This window comes from Petaurus breviceps, unplaced genomic scaffold (genome assembly GCF_028583685.1).
Source record: "Petaurus breviceps papuanus isolate PSGF00001 unplaced genomic scaffold, PetGlider_PUasm1.0 287, whole genome shotgun sequence".
NCBI lineage: Eukaryota > Metazoa > Chordata > Mammalia > Diprotodontia > Petauridae > Petaurus > Petaurus breviceps.
This window is the reverse complement of record NW_027186029.1, coordinates 217,643-234,551: the sequence shown is the minus strand read 5'-3', so window position 1 is coordinate 234,551 and position 16,909 is coordinate 217,643. Positions and strand designations below refer to the sequence as shown.

General features: G+C 56.2%; 1 protein-coding gene and 1 pseudogene across 5 annotated transcripts in view; both read left to right on the top strand.

The window, feature by feature from the left end:
* The window catches only part of LOC138167675 (zinc finger protein 850-like), a 762,790-nt pseudogene that overhangs the window by 616,042 nt on the left and 129,839 nt on the right, over window positions 1–16,909 (top strand).
* The window catches only part of LOC138167736 (glutathione hydrolase 1 proenzyme-like), a 43,620-nt gene that overhangs the window by 19,806 nt on the left and 6,905 nt on the right, over window positions 1–16,909 (top strand). For 3 of the 5 annotated variants that reach the window (XM_069096701.1, XM_069096700.1, XM_069096699.1), the window contains exons 2-8: window positions 4,675–4,749; window positions 7,788–7,918; window positions 8,143–8,310; window positions 11,529–11,659; window positions 11,807–11,893; window positions 16,158–16,350; window positions 16,732–16,889. In XM_069096701.1, the coding sequence (XP_068952802.1) occupies window positions 8,147–8,310; window positions 11,529–11,659; window positions 11,807–11,893; window positions 16,158–16,350; window positions 16,732–16,889 (733 nt within the window). In that variant the 5' untranslated portion in view covers window positions 4,675–4,749; window positions 7,788–7,918; window positions 8,143–8,146. Of the gene's footprint in view, window positions 1–4,460; window positions 4,538–4,674; window positions 4,784–7,787; window positions 7,919–8,142; window positions 8,311–11,528; window positions 11,660–11,806; window positions 11,894–16,157; window positions 16,351–16,731; window positions 16,890–16,909 lie in introns of those variants that run through there. The other 2 variants (XM_069096702.1, XM_069096703.1) reach the window with 2 other exon arrangements.

The following is a 16,909-nucleotide window of genomic DNA, read 5'->3' as shown; positions in this document are numbered from 1 at the left end:
AGAGGTGAAATCCACCAGAGAGCTACAGAGGTGAAATCCACCAGAGAGCTACAGAGGTGAAATCCACCAGAGACGCTGCAGAGGTGAAATCCACCAGAGGTGCTGCAGAGGTGAAATTGATAGGCCCTGGTACCATATTAGATAGAGGGTGAGAGAATGCGGCTGGGAGCCTGAGGGTCTGGAAGGATGGCATTGGCCTCCAAAGTAAGAGGGCAAGTAGGAGTAGGGGAGTTTTTAGAGGGGCAGATAATGAGTTCTGTTTTGGACATGTTGAGTTTGACAGGTCTACTGGACTTCCAGTTTGTGGTGTGCAAGATAGATAAGGAGTGGTTACTTGTACATAGCTTTGCCATATTTTCATAGTTATTTGTCCTCCATTCCTGTTTGGCTCCCATCTTCTGTACATTTCTTTGGAAAATTTCACCTCATCTTCCTTTCCAAAGGAATCCTTTCCCCTCCCTTACCCAGAGAGCCATTCCTTGGAACAAAGAATAAAAAAGAGAGCAGGGAAAAGGTTGGTAGTAAAAAGAGCTGGCCTTTCGTGTTCTCTCAACAGCTCTGGGAGGTAGGCGCTATTATTGATCTCTGTTCTATAGATGAGGAAATGAATTTCAGGTTAGCGTGTATGAGGTTTTCAGGGGGAACCAACCCCTTTGGGGGGAGGGCTGCTCATCCTCCTTCAGTGCCACCTCTCACCCAACTCTCACCTGGGGCTCCAAGAAGTTGGACTATGCTGGGTGGCAGACAGGCTGAACCAGGTGGCAGATAACCTACAGGCAAATCTGTTGGTGAGTCAGGGGGATGTGGAGATTTCCCCTGAAAGAACGGGAGGATGAGAATGATTTGTCCAATGGCTGTGAAGGTGACTGAAGCAGGTGCTGTGGAGTGCTTAGAGCTTGGGCAGACGTTGCAGATGCCAAGGTCATCCCCTGCATCCCTGGCCATCCCTGGTCAACTTCCCTGGCCATCCCTGGTCAACTTGACTCTTGTCCTGCCACTGAACCTTGATGACTCTGGAGGAGCTGCCTCACTCAAATCCAATTCATATGCAAGTCAAGACGCCACCCCATGATGTCTTTGGTCCTCTTTGAAAAGAAAGACAAATAATGATAATAGGTGAGGAAACTGAAGCCGAGGAGATGGTCCAGGGTTCACCCAGCTGGCTAAAGGTCTGAGGTCAAACATGGTCTTTGGACTCTAGGGCCAGTAGCTCTGGGCACTGTGTGCTTCCTGGCTGTGGTCAGGAGCATTTTTAATCCAAGGCTGATGGTTTGTATATAATGTTCCTCACTCAAAGGCCCCCCCCCCACCTGCCAAGGAGGAAATTAGGCTCATTTCCTCATCTAGCCCAGCTTCTTCATTGTGATCCTATTTTCATTTTGTGAGTCTTGACCTCCCAGTTCTGCTGCCTTCACTCTGCTTTGGGTCAGAGCCATTTTCCTAGATGTCTCCCCATCCCTAGCTATGGTAGGCAGGGTCTTGCTGCCCCATCTGAATGCCCCAGCTGGTGGATCCATCTTCCCTGAGTAGAAGAGCTCCAGGCACTGTGGTTGTTGTGATGGGTAGGGGCCTTTCTTTCTCAATCTTGGATTTAATCCCAGGATTTTGTCCAGTCTGCCAGGTGGCTTGACCCCTATGGGCTTCCCATCATTTCAGGGTTAGAGGGGCCTCTGGCAGCCTCTAGTCCAACCTGTAGAGTGTAGAACCAACTGTATGGAAGGCTGTCATGTTGGCTGTTTGGCCCACTTAGTGGGTAGTTTCAGAGGTCCCCAAGAGTGCCCCAGCATCTAATAAACCTCCCCAGTAGCTAACTCCAAAGGATGCTTAGGGTAGTCAGCCTGTCTGAGCCCCAGTGGTAGACCCTGCACCTTGCCAAGCATCCAGCTGCTGGTGGTTCCCCTGGGCCCACGGGAAGACAGCATAGGTAGATGACTCTCCCCAAACTTGAGGTCTGTGTGCCTGGGGCTCCACAAGCCTCGTCTTCTGCTCTCCCTTCCCTTAACTCCTAAGGCCCAGAGGACAGTGATTTGCTGGAGGCTACTGAGCATCCAGTGAGTGGGAAGTCCAGAGCTGACTGAGCCCACATTCTTTCCTACCTTGGGGCCTCTCTTGGCACTGCCTGCCGACCCCCCCCCCCAGTTGCCTTCCTGATGAGGAGGCTTTTCCCCTGCCCTGCACCCCTCCAGCTGCCCCCCCCATCCCTGTTGCCTCAGTTCCCCTCTGCTGACCCCACCTCGCCTTGTCCACCTGCTGTCCTGGTGCTGCTGATCTGAATCTTCCAGACTGTCTCAGCCTATCCTCCAGCGAAGTGGGTGCCATCTGCTGCTGCCTGGAGCAGTATGTCCTGGCATCTTGTACTCTCTTATCTGTACCCAGTACCCAGTGTCCTTTCTGGGTGGCAGCTCTGCCCCTGCCTCATTGGCAGTCCTCCCCTCCCCTGGGCCCCAGGGCCAATCCCTCTCCTAGGTTTCACATTCTTGTGATGCCCACTACCTCCAGGGACAGTGAGTCTAGCCCGCTGTTGGGAGCTGACCTGCTGCCCCTTGGTTTTCCAGAACATTTTTTTCTTTTTTCTTTCAAATTTATTTACTTTTAGTTTACATCATTCAGTTCCACAATTTTTTGAGTTCCAAATGCCCCCCCCCCCCACCATGGCAGCATGCATGTTATAAGTTATACATATGCTTCACATTAAGCATTAGTCAGTGAACACTGTATTGGTGCCTGAGCTGAAAAAGAGTATGGGGAAGGGGAGGAGAAAGGAGAGGGGGGAGGGGAGGAGAGGAGGAGAGGGGGGAGGGGAGGAGAAGTTGGAGGATAGGGGAGGGGAGGAGGAGAGAGGAGGGGGGGAGGAGGAGAGAGGAGGAGAGAGGAGAGGTAGGAGGATAGGGGGAGGGGAGGAGGAGGGAGGAGAGGAGAGGGAGGAGGATAGGGGGAGGGGAGGAGAGGAGGAGAGGGGGGAAGGGCCGCTGGGTGAAGAGGGGAGGGGAGAGGAAGAAAGGAAGGAAGGAGGGGTGGGGAGGAGGCTTGTAACTGTGCCTGTCGTCCTTCAGACACTCCATCATTGGCCATGGCTCCCTTCTTTGCCAGTCAGCCCATCAGTGGCCCTGGATTTGGAGCTGCTTCTAGCATCAGGTCGCCTAGGGGGTGGCTCGCTACTCTCCTCTGACCCTGGAGCTCTTGGGAAAGGGATGGGCCGCTAGCAGTTCATTCTCCCCATCTGGGTCTCCTCTCTTGGTCAGAGAGAGCTGATGGTCCCCGGGGCACAGCCCCTTTCTCAATTGCACTGATTTTCTAGGGACAAAACCTTTCCACCTTCATGTCACCGAAATGGTCTCTTCTGCGATCTCCAAGAGATGAAGAGGCAGCTTGGATGGGGGCATCCTGGGCCTGGAACCAGTGATGCTGGTGTATGCCTCAGCCTGTTGGGCAACCCTGGGAGTGTCTCTGTTGGATACTGGGAGGGCTGGCCATTTCCTTCTCCAGCATTCATTTTATGAATGAGTAAAACGAGGCCAAAAGCGTAAAGTGATTTGCCCAGGGTCACCCACCTAGAAAGTATCTGAGACTGGATTTGAACTCAGATCCTTTAGATTCCAGGCTTGGAGTTTGTATCCCTGCCTTCCCCTTCCCTCTCTCTCTCTCTCTCCTTTTCTCATTCTCCCTCCCTCCCATTCTCTGTTTCTGTCTCTGTCTCTCCTCCCCTCTCCTCTCTCTTGTCCCCTTCTCTCTCTGTCTCCCTCCCTCCCCCCTCTGTGTCTCTCTCCTTCCCTCTCCTATCTCTGTCTCTCCTTCCCTCTCCTCTCTGTCTCGCTCTCTCTACCTCTCTCTTTGTCTCTGTCTCTCTCCCCCCTCTCTTTTCCTCCCTCCCTTTCTCTCTCTCTCTCCCCCCTCTCTTTTCCTCCTTCCCTTTCTCACTCTCTCTTGTTTGCTTACAATCTCTTCCCTAGCTGGATTTGGAAAAGCTGTTCTCCATCCATCCGTGTTGCTATGGTTGATTTCAAGGTGACCTTTCATTTTGAGGAGGGCCCTTACATTGTGAAACTCTAAGCAGAGTGGACTCTGGCACCCAGGATGAGGCCTGAGCTTCAAAGGAGATTCAGGGGACAATAGGCCAGGATGTCACATGGGTCTGTCTGTGCCCCCTCACTAGGGACATAGCAGGAACAACCTCAGAGGCCTGGAGGGCAGGCTGGCCAGGCACTTAGCTGCCTTTCCCAGAGAAGGTGTCCCTGAGTGTGATGAGGGCAGTTCAGACACAGTGATGACCTTGGGTGTGAATGTGTGTGTGGGTCCTGGTGTCTCAGAAGTCAGGCAGAGTCCACCTCCTCTGGGGACTGAGAACGGCCCCTTCTCCCTTTGACTCCTCCCCTGGGGCAAGCTTGGAGCCTGAGCAGTGGGCAGACCCCCTCAGGGCTGCTTTGGGGCTGGACGGTCAGGCCCCAGGGGCCTAGCTCAGTCTACTGGGCCATATCCTGTGGAGCCTTTCCCAGCTCCTGGGGTCCCTCCCCTCCCCTATGGGCTGGGCTCTGGGACGGTGAGGTTCAGTCTTCCCCAAAGCTCCCAGCTTCCTGCTCTGCAGGGCCAGGGCCAGCTCCTCTCCTCCCCTTCCCCCCAAAGATGCTCTGAGCAGCCCCCACACTGATGTTCACCCCCACCCCTCCCTTTCCACAGATTGCAGCAGACCAGGGACTCTCCTGAGGAAAGGGGCCCTGGGAGGCTCTGCACCCACCGACTTCCCAAGGCTGGGTAAGTGCCGCTGCTGTTCCAGCTGGACTGGAAGGTGAGCCCTTGCTGTAGGTTCCTGGGCCAGTCACTGACCTCCGGACCTCCCCGTGCATCTCCAAGGACTGTCCTGAGAATCTGCTCTAAACTTTTGGGTGGGAAAGGGAAATGCCTCCCTTGCTCCCTGAACCCCTCTCCTCTGCCCCTCCCCCCCTCAGATCTTTCTGGAATGGTGGAGGATGTGAGCCTGCAGGGAGTCCCAGCTGCACTCCTGGCAACATCTGGCGGGAGGGGGCAGGGCGGTGATCTGGAGTGGGGGATGGGGGAGTCAGACCTACCTCCCCAATGCCTGGTTGTGGCCTGGAGAAGGAAGAGGCAGCTGGCTCCCCAAGCCAAAGCTGGGGCTGGAGCTGGGGCAGGAAGGACTGGGGAGGGGGCGGCATCTGCTCTGGGGCCAGGGCCCAGCCTGCCAGGGGGTGACAGACACAGGCTTTGTGGAATCCTTGAGTGGAGGCAGAAGGGAGCAGCCAAGCTGTCCAGCCCCTAGCCTTTCCAAGACACCTACTATGTGCCCTGTAGTCATGAAGTTCCAAAGACAAAGGCCCTGCCTTCAGCCCGCTTACACTCTGTGTGTAGGCTCCTGCCTGTACACATACAGTAACACACAAAATAGATACAGGGGAGCTGTTTTAGGGGGAGCTCGAGCGGGGGATGAGACTAGAAAAGTCTTCATGTCTGAGATGGCCCTGAGCTGAGCCTTGGAGGGATCTAGGGATGGTAAGAGAAGGGAGGGCATGCTGGGCATGGGGACCAGGCAGCGCAAAGGCCTGGCGATGGGAGATGGGCTGTTGAAAGTCCAGATGAATGGACTCTGGCAAGCAAGAGGTTGAGTTCATTGTGAGAGGCTAGGAGAGGGGGCAGGCAGCCTGAGCCATATTGTATTGGATCTGGAGTTAATAGGGAGCCACTGCAGTCTGTGGAGGAGGAAAGCTGACGCCAGAGGAGGCCACGAGCCCCTAAGGAGTCAGTGTGAGAGCAGGGCCTCAAGCCACATGCTTCCCACCATGACGGATGGGGTTGTCCCGGGGTGGGGGACACCCAGCCTGGAGGCCTGCCCCCCACCCAGGCGGCCCTGGCACCCCTAGCAAGAAGGCAGCTCCTCCCACCCTGTGACATACTTAGACATCCTTAGGGAGCTTTCTGCCCTCCTGCACCCTCCCCCCCCCTTTGCTGTTCCTGATCCTGCCTCGAGGGTCCCTTCTCCACAACACAGTACTCCCCCCAGCCCTCTCTTCTTCAGAGCAAGCACCCCCAGTTCCTTCATGGCCTCCTGGACCTTCCCTACTCTCTTGCTCAGTCTTGTCTTTCCCACTTGGGCTGCTGCACCTGCCCATACCATGCCAGGCCAGCCATGCCAAACGAGCGGTGCCAGGCCAGCTATGCCAAATGAGAGGTGCCAGGCCAGCCATGCCAAATGAGCAGTGCCGGGCCAGCCATGCCAAGCGAACGGTGCCAGGCCAGCCACACCAAGCAAACGGTGCCAGGCCAGCCATGCCAGGCTAACGGCATCAGACCAGCGATGCCACTGACCAGTGGAAGGGAGCTGATCCAAGGCCCTTCCTCTGGGGGTCAAGTTACTCTTTCCCATTCTGTGCCCCAGACAGAAGCAGAAACTGGTGGGCAAGGACCCCATGGCCCTGGCCATTTGGCATCTGGTGAACTGCCTGTGGGCCTCAGTGGGAGCAGGCAGGCTTGGCTACCTCCCCATCCCCTTATCTCTAGGGGCTAATAGGACCTATTTGTTGGAGAAGAAAGGCCCTGGGCTTTGGGCCCAGTTAATCATTTACATTCTAGCCCCCCTTCTTTCTCCGTCCAGGGTTAAGGGAGTGGCCCCGACCCTCCTGGGACAGAGAGAACTTGTGAACAGAGAGGGAAGATGGAGGTACAGAGTGGGCAGGGGAGGCATCAGAGGCCTCAGGCAAGAGATGAGCTGGGAAGCCAGTGAGGGCTTCTGGGAAGTGAAGGGGGGTCAGCCTGGACAAAGGTTTGGAGGCCAGAGATGGAGTGTTGGTTATTGAATGTTGCAGGGTCAGTGTGGCTGGACTCTGAGGGGAGAGGGGCTGCTGAAGGACTTGGGCTTTAGATGCCCAGCCTTTAAATTCTCTGGGGGGGCATGAGGGAGCCCTGGGTAGGCTCCTACTTGGCCTGGTCCGACCCACTTTGCCCTTGTCTGCCAAGATCTGTGCCTGTGGAGTGGTCAGCTGGTTGGCCTGCTCTGGGAGGAAGGCTGTGTTCAGTCTGGGCACTGTCTGGCCTGGGCTGGGTAGTCTGAGGGTCAGCGCTGCCCCAGGTGGGGATTGCCAACACTGAGTGATCTCTTTGCCATAGAAGGGCCATGCCTGAAGTGGGGGGCAGGGCTGCCATGTGTGGTGCCCGCTCACGGCTGGCAGCAGGCTGCCAGACTTTCTGGGTGCCAAGAGGCTCGAGGGAGGCTGAGGCCCTTCCGGAGGTCCCATAGTGGCTCTGGGCTGGCTCCTACCACCCAGGACATTTCTCACCTCACATCCAGCCTCCTAGAGGGAGCCCTGTCCATGACATCACGTGGGGTCCTCTCCTCCCCTTCCCTGTTCCCTGGCATGTGCTCTTCTCTGCTAGGCAGGCCCATCCTCACTTCATGGGCCAGAGCTCACCCAGCCCGGGTACCCAGGGCACAGGTGTCTAGCACACCGTCACAGCGTTGCAGGGGGCCTCTGGAGAGGGGGCTTCAGCTTCATCTTTTCTCTCTAACCCTCCTTGGTGCTGCTGACAGACAGAGAAGGCCACGAGTGGGGGGCAAAGGGTGCTGGGGCAGTGAGCTTGGGGGCTCCAGGGCCCAGGACCCAGGTCTGTCTCCTCTCTGGGAGCTGGGAGAGGACAGCTCTATATCCTCAGGGCAGGAAGGAGGGTGGCTCTGTCCTCCACAGGAGCTGGATGTGGGACAGGTCCTCGTTCCCTTTCTAGGCCCCCCCCGTCGCACTGCAGGTCTGGGGGCTCCATCCACTCAGTGCTGTCTGTCTTTGCAGGCCCAGCTACTCCAGTAAGCCCAAGATTCTGCCCTCAGGGGACAAAGCAGGGACTCCCCAGACCTGAGCCAGGGCAGAAAGTTCCCAGCCCTCAGAGCCCTCCACCTTGAGACCTCCAGCCCCTGTCGCCAGTAAGTCCCCCCAAGAAGTCCTGGTTGGGGGCCCCCTGTCCAGCACCCCCCACGGCCTCCACTCCCTGCTGCTGAGCCCCATCTCCTGAGGGCTCTCCCTCACTTGGGGCTGCTTCTGTGGCCCCAGGACCCAGGGCACCACCCTGACCCCAGCAGGAACAGGGTGGGAGCTGGGTCTCCCCCCTCTCCCCTCTCCTCCCCAGCTTCCCACTGTCTCCCCCCAGAACAATGAAGAAGAAGTTCGTGGTGGGGCTGGCCCTCCTGGTCACTGCTGTCATTGTGGCCCTGGTCCTGGGGCTCAGCCTGCACCCGCGGGGCAGCCTGGAGCCTTCCCACATCTATAGGAGGGCTGCTGTAGCCTCTGATGCCGAGAAGTGCTCGGAGATTGGGAGGTGAGCATGTGAGCCTGAGGACGGCTGGGTCAAGGTGCCCCTGGGCCCCACTGCAGGTTAGCCTCCCCTGCTGGAGGTGCCCTGCCCCATCCGGACTCTCCCCCCCAGCCTCCTCCTGTCTGCCCTAGCAAACTCCCTGGGGCCTATAAGTCCTTTTTGTGCTCTGGGCTGCCTCAGTTTCTCCTCTGTGGAATGGGTGTTCTCAATGATTATAGCCCGGGGTCGGGGCTCCTGCTGTGAGGGCCACCAAGGGCTGGCAGACCAGATGACCTCCTGGTAGCCGACCTCTCTTTGTTAGGTCCTTGAGGCTGGTGCCAAGATCTCCTGGGGCTGCCAGTAACCAGGGGCAAGGGAAAGGGTGCTGGGGCTGACTGCTCTCCAAGCTGGGCAGGCTGATGGGCCCATGGCTCTCATTTCTTCCTGCTGCCTGAGGTTGGGACTGGACAGAAGCCTGCCTGACCCCGACTTCTGTCCTTATCTGACACCCCCATCTGTGCCGGTCTGACCCCCCTGTCTGTGCCTGTCTGACGCCCCCCGTCTATGTCTGTCTGACACCCCCCATCTGTGCTTGTCAGATGCCCCCATCTATCCCTGTCTGATCCCCAAGTCTGTGCCTGTCTGACCCCTCCATCTATCCCTATCGGACACCCCCATCTGTCTGTCTCCCCCCTCAATCTGTTGTCTGTCCCTCAGTCCATTTCTCTCTCTTCCCCCCTTCCGTCCCTCTGTCTGTCTCTCTGTCCCCCCTATTACTCTGTACATTTGTCTTTCTCTGTCCCCTCATTTCTCTTTCCCATCCCTCTGTCTCTCTCTGTCCCCCTGTCCTTCTCTCCCATCCATTTCTCTGCCTCTCTGACCCCACCTCCCCTTTGTATCCCTCTGTCCCTCTCTGTCTCTGTCTCTCTGGGCTTTGGGCATCACCATTTTGGGATCATTTACCAAATCAGTCACTACACCGACAAACATTTATTCAGCAGCCCCAATATGCCCAGCACTCTGCCAGGCAGCTGGCAGACAGATTTCTGCCAAAGTGAAAGTGGTCTTGGGCTCAGAGTGCCTCAGACAGAACCCAGATTCCTGCTGCGATGTCCCTTTGAAAGGAAGCAGCCATTCCATCTGTTCCTGGGCATGTTAATGTGGCTCTGGGATCTCCCCTATGTGCATATTCCTTCTGCTGAATGAGATTGCAGCCTCTCGTGCCCACGTGACTTGTGCACATTTGCCCACGGCTTTGCCATGGAGTCCCATGTTTGGCTCCTTCCTCTGGGGCCTCTAACACCCCATGGATGGAAGGCAAAGGAGTCCAGGGGGCTCATGTGTCCCGGTTCATCCTCGGTGTCACTGTTCTGGACCCTTACAAAGCTTTGGAGACCAAGCATTCCAGGGCCTCCTGCAAGGACCCTCCCTCCTGCCATCTGTGGCTGCCCGTCTACGACTCGGCAGGTGGCTCTGAGAGCTGCTAAGGACTCGGGGCCAGCCCCCTCATTTTCCAGATGCCTCAGAGCGTCAGAGTGGCCTGCCCAGGGCTTCCAGCGCTGCCCCTCCTAGGCCATGCAGTTTGAGAAATGGGTCCGGAAGGCTGAGCCTAGGGGCTTATCCCTCCCTCTGCCCAGCACAGGCTGGGTGGGAAGGATTGCTACTCCAGGTGCCGTTTCCAGTGGCGAGTGAGATTGGGCCCTTCGGAATGGCCATGCACTGAGGAGCTGGTCCAGGGTTATCCACACAAGGTTAGCCAAGAGAGGAGGCGAGCCCTCCTGGAGAGCCGTACCATTGCCTGCTGGGTCTCCCCCAGGTGCTCCCTGCAGTGGATACCCCTCCCACTGGTGCAGGTTGCGGCTCATTCAGGTCCTCTCACCCAGGCACCCTCTTGTACTGCCCCCGCCCCTGCCCCTCATCTTCCACTGGAGATCCTCCCAAGAGCTGGGGGCCTGGTCAGGGTTGCCCCCAACAGGCTTTGTTACTGCTGCCCTACTGGGTCTGTGTCCAGCTACTGCATGACCAGTGTGTGCAGAGCAGAACTGGTGATCCCCCACAAGGAAGGGCCAGACCATGATCCCACTTGTCTGAAGCATCTCTCTCCCTTCCTGTCATGTCCCTCTGAGCTGCCCTCATGACAAAGAGCAGAAGCTGCAGCGTTGAGCATGGGGACCCTCTCTGTGTATGCCTCATTCTGTTCCAGCAGCCCCCCACCTCTCTGGTGGAAGGAACGTCATCTGCTGTCCAGGACCTTCTGGGAGCCCCCATCGCAGTCACTGCTTCTCAGCTCTGTCTCTGTTCACACCAATCTTCCCATGCTTCTCTGAACTCCTTGTTCATCACACTCCTGATTCCCCAGGCTTATCCGCTGGACTCTCCTGCCGTGGCAGAAGCCGGCTGTCCTCTCCTGGCCTCTGTGCTGCAGCCTGCTTGGCTTTGGCCACTCTCCCCCAGAGGGGAAGAGTCAGAGCATTCGTCCTTACTTTTGCCCCTTTGCCATCTCGGGGCACTCGCTCAGGTTAAGCAAGTTGCTCTGAGGTTGGAAGCAATGGGCTGCCCCAGGGGATGGGGTCAGGAAGACACGAGTGTGAATCCTGGCTCAGACAGGCACTAGCTGTGTGACTCTGGGCAAATTGTTCTACTTTGGTCTGCCTCAGTTTCCTCACCTGTAAAATGGGGATAGTAATCCCGCCTCCCCCTTCCCCCCAGTTGTTGTGAGCTTCTCTGGGCTTTGCCATGACTCTGCTTCTTACTCTGAGGTGGTGGGGACCCTCTCATGGCACACTGAACGCCGTGTGGAGGTGACCATGCAGCCATTCCCGGGAGGCCCAGGGGTCACTTGGCAAGAGCTCTCATTCCCTCCCTTCCCATTGCAGGAGCAGGACTAGCCATGAAGGCTTGAGTGCCATCTTGAATTCTGGGCCGCCAGCTGGCCTCTCTCTCGATCAGTTTGAACATTTCTAGATGATGCCAGGTCTGCCCTCACCGCATCAGCTAGTGCTTGTGCCCATGGGCATGGTCTTTGAACCCCGAGTGGCCAGCTGGGGGCTGGGGCAGTGGGGAATGCAGCCTCCCTAGAGGAAGGCTACCTGCCCTCTAGGGGGACTTTGTCATGGGGCATGTCGCCCCCTGACGCCACTGCTGTTCCCTGGGAGGTGGGGGTGGGGTCAGGGCACTTGCTGGTGAGGAGGGAGAGGCTGGCAGGAGGGTTCAGGCTCTGACGCCTCTGGCGGCTATGCCAGGGATGTGCTGCAGGATGGCGGTTCGGCGGTGGACGCAGCCATTGCGGCTCTCCTCTGCACGGGGCTCATGAACCCACACAGCATGGGCATTGGCGGGGGTCTCTTCTTCACCATTTACAACAGCAGCACTGGTGAGTCTGAAGGGGGTGGCCCTGGGAGATTACCAGGCATCACTAGATGAAGACCTGACCCAACACTTAACAAATGGGGAAACTGAGGCACAGGTGGGCCAGGGGGAGGCTTCCCCAGGGCTGAATCCCTCTGCCCTGTCTTTCCAGGAAAAGCTGAAATCATCAATGCCAGAGAGGTGGCCCCGAAACTTGCATTTATCAACATGTTCAATACGTCAGAGCAGTCTGAGAAAGGTGAGTGAGGCTGCGTGGACAGACTGTCCTGGTGTGCCGGGGTCCCGGGAGGAGGGAGAAGTCAGGCGCAGCAGAGGAGGGCCCAAATCTCAAGGGACTGTCGGGCTGAGGGTGCAGAGAACCCAAGATGGCTACATCTGTGCTCCCAGAACAAGGAAAATCTACGAGCATGGACATATGCACACAGGTGATACATGTGTGCACACATACCACACACACACACACACCTGTACCCACTCACAGGAACACATCGTGCACCATGTGTACATAAACACAGATGCACACACATGTGTACACTCATGGGAACATACTGCACACACATGTGCACACTTATGGGAACACACTGCACACACATGCATACACTCACACAGATGCACACACCTGTACACACTTATGGGAACACACTGCACACAGATGCACACACCTGTACACACTCACGGGAACACACTGCACACACATGCATACACTCACACAGATGCACACACCTGTACACACTCACGGGAACACACTGCACACACATGCATACACTCACACAGATGCACACACCTGTACACACTCACGGGAACACGCTGAGTACACACACACTCACACAGATGCACACACCTGTACACACTCACGGGAACACGCTGAGTACACACACACTCACACAGATGCACACACCTGTACACACTCACGGGAACACACTGAGTACACACACACTCACACAGATGCACACACACACTCACAGTGGGGACTTTTAAGTTCTCCAGCCCTTCTCTATGGACACCTTTGGTTTTCCCATCCCCTTCCTTTGGGCCTCCTGCCTCTTCCCAGCAGACACCATTCCATTTCCTCGTACAAAGAAGGAAACAGAATGAAAAAGACCAAAGACAATGATTCACCAGAAGTGCCAGCTGTGCCTGCCAGTTACATTCAGCTCAGTTTGAATCAGTGAGCTTAATTAGGCCCCTGCTGTGTATGCCATGAGCAGCTCTGTCCACATAGTCCTTCCCCCCCTCAGGCTATGTAGCCACAGCAGCCCTGGACTGTCACTCTGGGTGTCCAGCCCAAAGAGGTGTCTATGGCCTTGGAAGAGGTTGAGTAAGGACAGATCATCGGGACTGAGCCTCAGAGAGCTTTGAATAATTAGGTCTCCAATGAATTTCAGAGATTTCAGAGATTGAGTGGGGATGGGGACCTCCAGTGAAAGAGAGCCCTGCAGGAGGTAGGAGGGGGAAAGAAGAGGGCATTTCTCCTCCCACCTCATGGCAGCCAGGTGGCTTTGAAGGAAAGCTGCTGCATGGGGCGGGGGAGGGGGGGGGGACGGGCGACGTGCCCTTTGAGAGACCAGGGGTCCTTTACATTGTTTGTGTCCTAGGGCCCTTGGGGAGTCATTCTGGTGACTGGTTCATTCATATGAACCCCCTCTCAGAATCAGATTTTTAAATGTAGAAAATAAAATACATAGTCATAAAGGAAGCCAAATATAATAAAAAAAATTTTTTTTAAACAAAATTTCACAGAACCCAGGTTAAGACTCTGCTCTAGACAGACAAGGATACAGAAAGACAGTCACTTGAGGGACAAAGTAGCTTTATGGATTAGGACCCTGGCAGCAGAGAAGAGAGCCTGCTATGGAGAGGAACAGAGCCTGGGAGCCCAGCATGGAGATTCTGCAGAGAAAAAGGGTTTCCAAGTCCTATAGACCCTTTGCTACGTGTGTATCCTACACCAATGATTCACTATGACTGTCCTTTTAGTCTGAGCTCATCTTTCCCATGGACACAATATGTATTTGTGGGAGAATGTGCCCCCATATTGAGGGAGGAAATGTTTGATAGCGACTGCTTTTCCTCTACCATCTTATTAAATGCCTTTGCTGAGAGCTAATTATATCTACTAGCTGATTGTTAAGTGGGAGCATGCTAGTGGGGGCTCATGAGCCCTAGTCTTAGGCTCACCTTCAGAAGCTGAGAGTGGCAGCCCCTGTGGAGAGGTAGCCAAGAAGGGGTGCTACACTGGGGGCAAGGCTCCTTCGTGACGACCCCCTGCAACTATTGCTCACGAATGTGAGGTCAGAGTATAGAGGCGTCACGAGGACAGTAAGAATAGCGGGCGTTGCTGGGAGCTCTAAGGTTTGCAGAGCACTTTACAAATGTGATTCCCATCTTACAGATGAAGGAAATGAGGCAGACAGGTTAAGATCGCACAGCTGGTAAGAGTGGGTTCTTCTTAACTCTGGATCCAGGGTTCTGCCTCCCATGCCACCCACGCTCCTGGGCCTCCAGGACTGGGTGGAGGGGTCTTAGAGAGGTGCATGAGCAGAAGGGGCATCAGCAGAGGCCACGTGTAAAGAGTGGCATGGGAGCAATCTTGAAAGAAAGCAGGGATTTTATGAGACAGAGGAGAGGCTTTGGGCACAGCCAGAGCAGAAGGGTGGAGATGGGACATGAAAATAGAATGTCTGGAGCTGCCACAGGGTCCCTTTCACAGCAGCTGAGAAGGTGGGAGGTGGCCATAGGGAGCCCTAGGAGCTCACTGAGTAGGGGTGACTTTAGGGAAATCCCTTTGGTGGCTGAATGGAAGGAGGGTGGGGCGGCTATTGTAATAGTGGAGGGGGGAGGGTCTGCACCAGTCTGACCAGAGGCAGAGGAGGGGAGGGCCCTATGGAGAAAGATTTACATTTAAATAATTGGAAACCCCCTTGGAGCTAGGAGAGGGGGTGTGGTGAGAGAATGAGGGGCTTCCCACCCTCCCTCTGTAATCTCCTGGATGTGGCCCCTCCCTGCAGCCCATTCCCTTTATCCCCTCTCCTCCAGTAGGCTGGTCCTCACACAAGACACTGCAGCCATCTCCTGCCTCCATGTGTTTCTCCTGGCCAGGTCCCCTGCCTAGAATGTTCTCCCTCTCTCCTCATCTCCCTACCTCCAAGTTTCCCCTGCCTAGATCCCACCTTGCCAGGACTCCTCAATGTTAGGGCCTTGCCTCTGAGGTTGCCCCCAGCTTCCCCCCATTAGTCTGTGAGCCCCTGACTGTCTTTTGCCTTGGTACAGTACCCGGCATGTAGTAAGTGCCTAATAAATGCCTTGTTGACTTGGTTTGACAGGGAGGACAGGACTGTGGTGCCTGTAGCAGTCCTAGGGAAGCTTGGTTTGGTTTTAGACGCATTGGACACGATGAGGTACAGGCTCTTGAGTTCTGGAATCTTCCCACCAGAGGCATTTGCCTGAGGTCATAAGCCTTTCCTTATGAGAGGTTTCCGCCCAAACCTCTGTTACTGGCCTAGCCTTCCTTTGTCCAGCTACTCCCCACCCTAGATCCTCCCCAAATATCTAGTGGCTAGGATTTGGTGCTTTGACCTCCATGGCCTGGGTTTGATTCCTGGTCAGGGAACCATAAAATGTTGAGGTTTAAGAGTTAGGGGTGCTCAAGACCCCAAAATACCAACGCGCTGGGTCCTGCCAAATGAATTCGACTCAAGTCTTCTCTCAGCCAAAGAAAAGCAAAGCTTGTTAAAGGTTTGCCACAATGGGCAGACTCTTAAGGAGCCTCGGTATCTGTGACACTTGCATTGGACAAGTGAGCCAGAGTCATCTGACACAGAACGAGTGTGCCCTAGATCATTCTTGGCTCTCATGGAGGCAAGATGGGGTCTCATATACAGAAGGTTGTGGGAGGAATCTAGGGGTGGTCTAGGGGAGGAGTTTGGGGAGGGTCTTCAGGAGGAGTCAATGAGGTCAGACTCCAGTGATGAGAGATTAAGGGTGGGAGGGAGCTGGAAGCCATCTGGAGATGACAGTGGAGGGCTAGGCCAGTAACAGAGATTTGGGCCAAGCTATAAAGAAAGGCTTATGGCCTCAGGCAAATGTCTCACATGGGAAGATTCAAGGAGAGTTCAAGGGGGCTCCCAGAGCCTGTACCTCATCAGACCCATGTCCAGCTGGAGATATGAGATGGAGGCCAGCAGAGAGGTGAGGGATGGTGAAGGCCATTTGATCCATGGGAGGTGATGAGATCATCCAGTGAGGCTGGCCAGAGAGAGAGGAGAAACTGGTCAGAGGCTGGGGGAGGATGGAGCCAGAGAAGGAGTGGTCAGAGAGGTAGGAGGAGAGCCAGAACAGAGCCTAAGGGTATCCCCAAAACCTTGTGAGAGGAGAGGATCCTAGAAGAGAGGCCAGCCTTGCCTGGCCCCCTGCCCCATGCTGGGCTCTCCTCCCTGGGCCGGATGTCCCGGTGGGTGGGTGGGTATTCTGAATGCTGCTCTGCTCTGTCCCTCCCCATCCAGGAGGCCTGTCAGTGGCTGTCCCTGGGGAGATCCGCGGCTACGAGCTGGCCCACCAGCGGCATGGCAAGCTGCCCTGGTCCCGCCTGTTTCAGCCCAGCATCCAGCTGGCCCGGGAGGGCTTCCCAGTGGGCAAGGGCCTGGCGAACGCCCTGATCAAGAAGCGGGAGACGATTGAGAGTAGCCCAGATCTCTGGTAAGCCCGACTACCGCCCTTTCAAGGCGCTGTTAACAATTGCTCACGGGCAATGCTACTGGCCACCCAGGGATCTGACATAGGTTTCTGGCCAGCCCTGCCCCCGCCCCTGGCTGTCTAGCTCCTGGGTGCTAGTGACTCCTCGGGAAGACCCCCAGTGGGCAGCTGGTCTGTTGCCTCCTCTCTCCCAGCCCCCACTCTAGTCCTTGGAAGAACTTTGGGGGCTCAGCCATCCACCCTGCCAGCCCCTCTATAAGCTGGGGGACATCCCTGCAGTCTCTGGTTTGGGCGCACTGTCCCTGCGGGCACCGATGATCAGGGTGGCTGCCAGCCCCCTCCTGAGGTAAAGAGAGATCTTCCTCTGCTCCCACCAAACCCCAGCAGAGTGTTTTGCCGGGATGGGAGGATCCTGCGACAGGGCGAGACTGTGAAGATGCCCCAGCTGGCAATGACCTATGAGAAGCTGGCCTGGGAGGGGGCAGACGTCTTCTACAAAGGGACTCTGGCCCAACAGATCGTCCAAGACGTGCAGGCAGCAGGTGAGGCCAAGGTGGGCTCG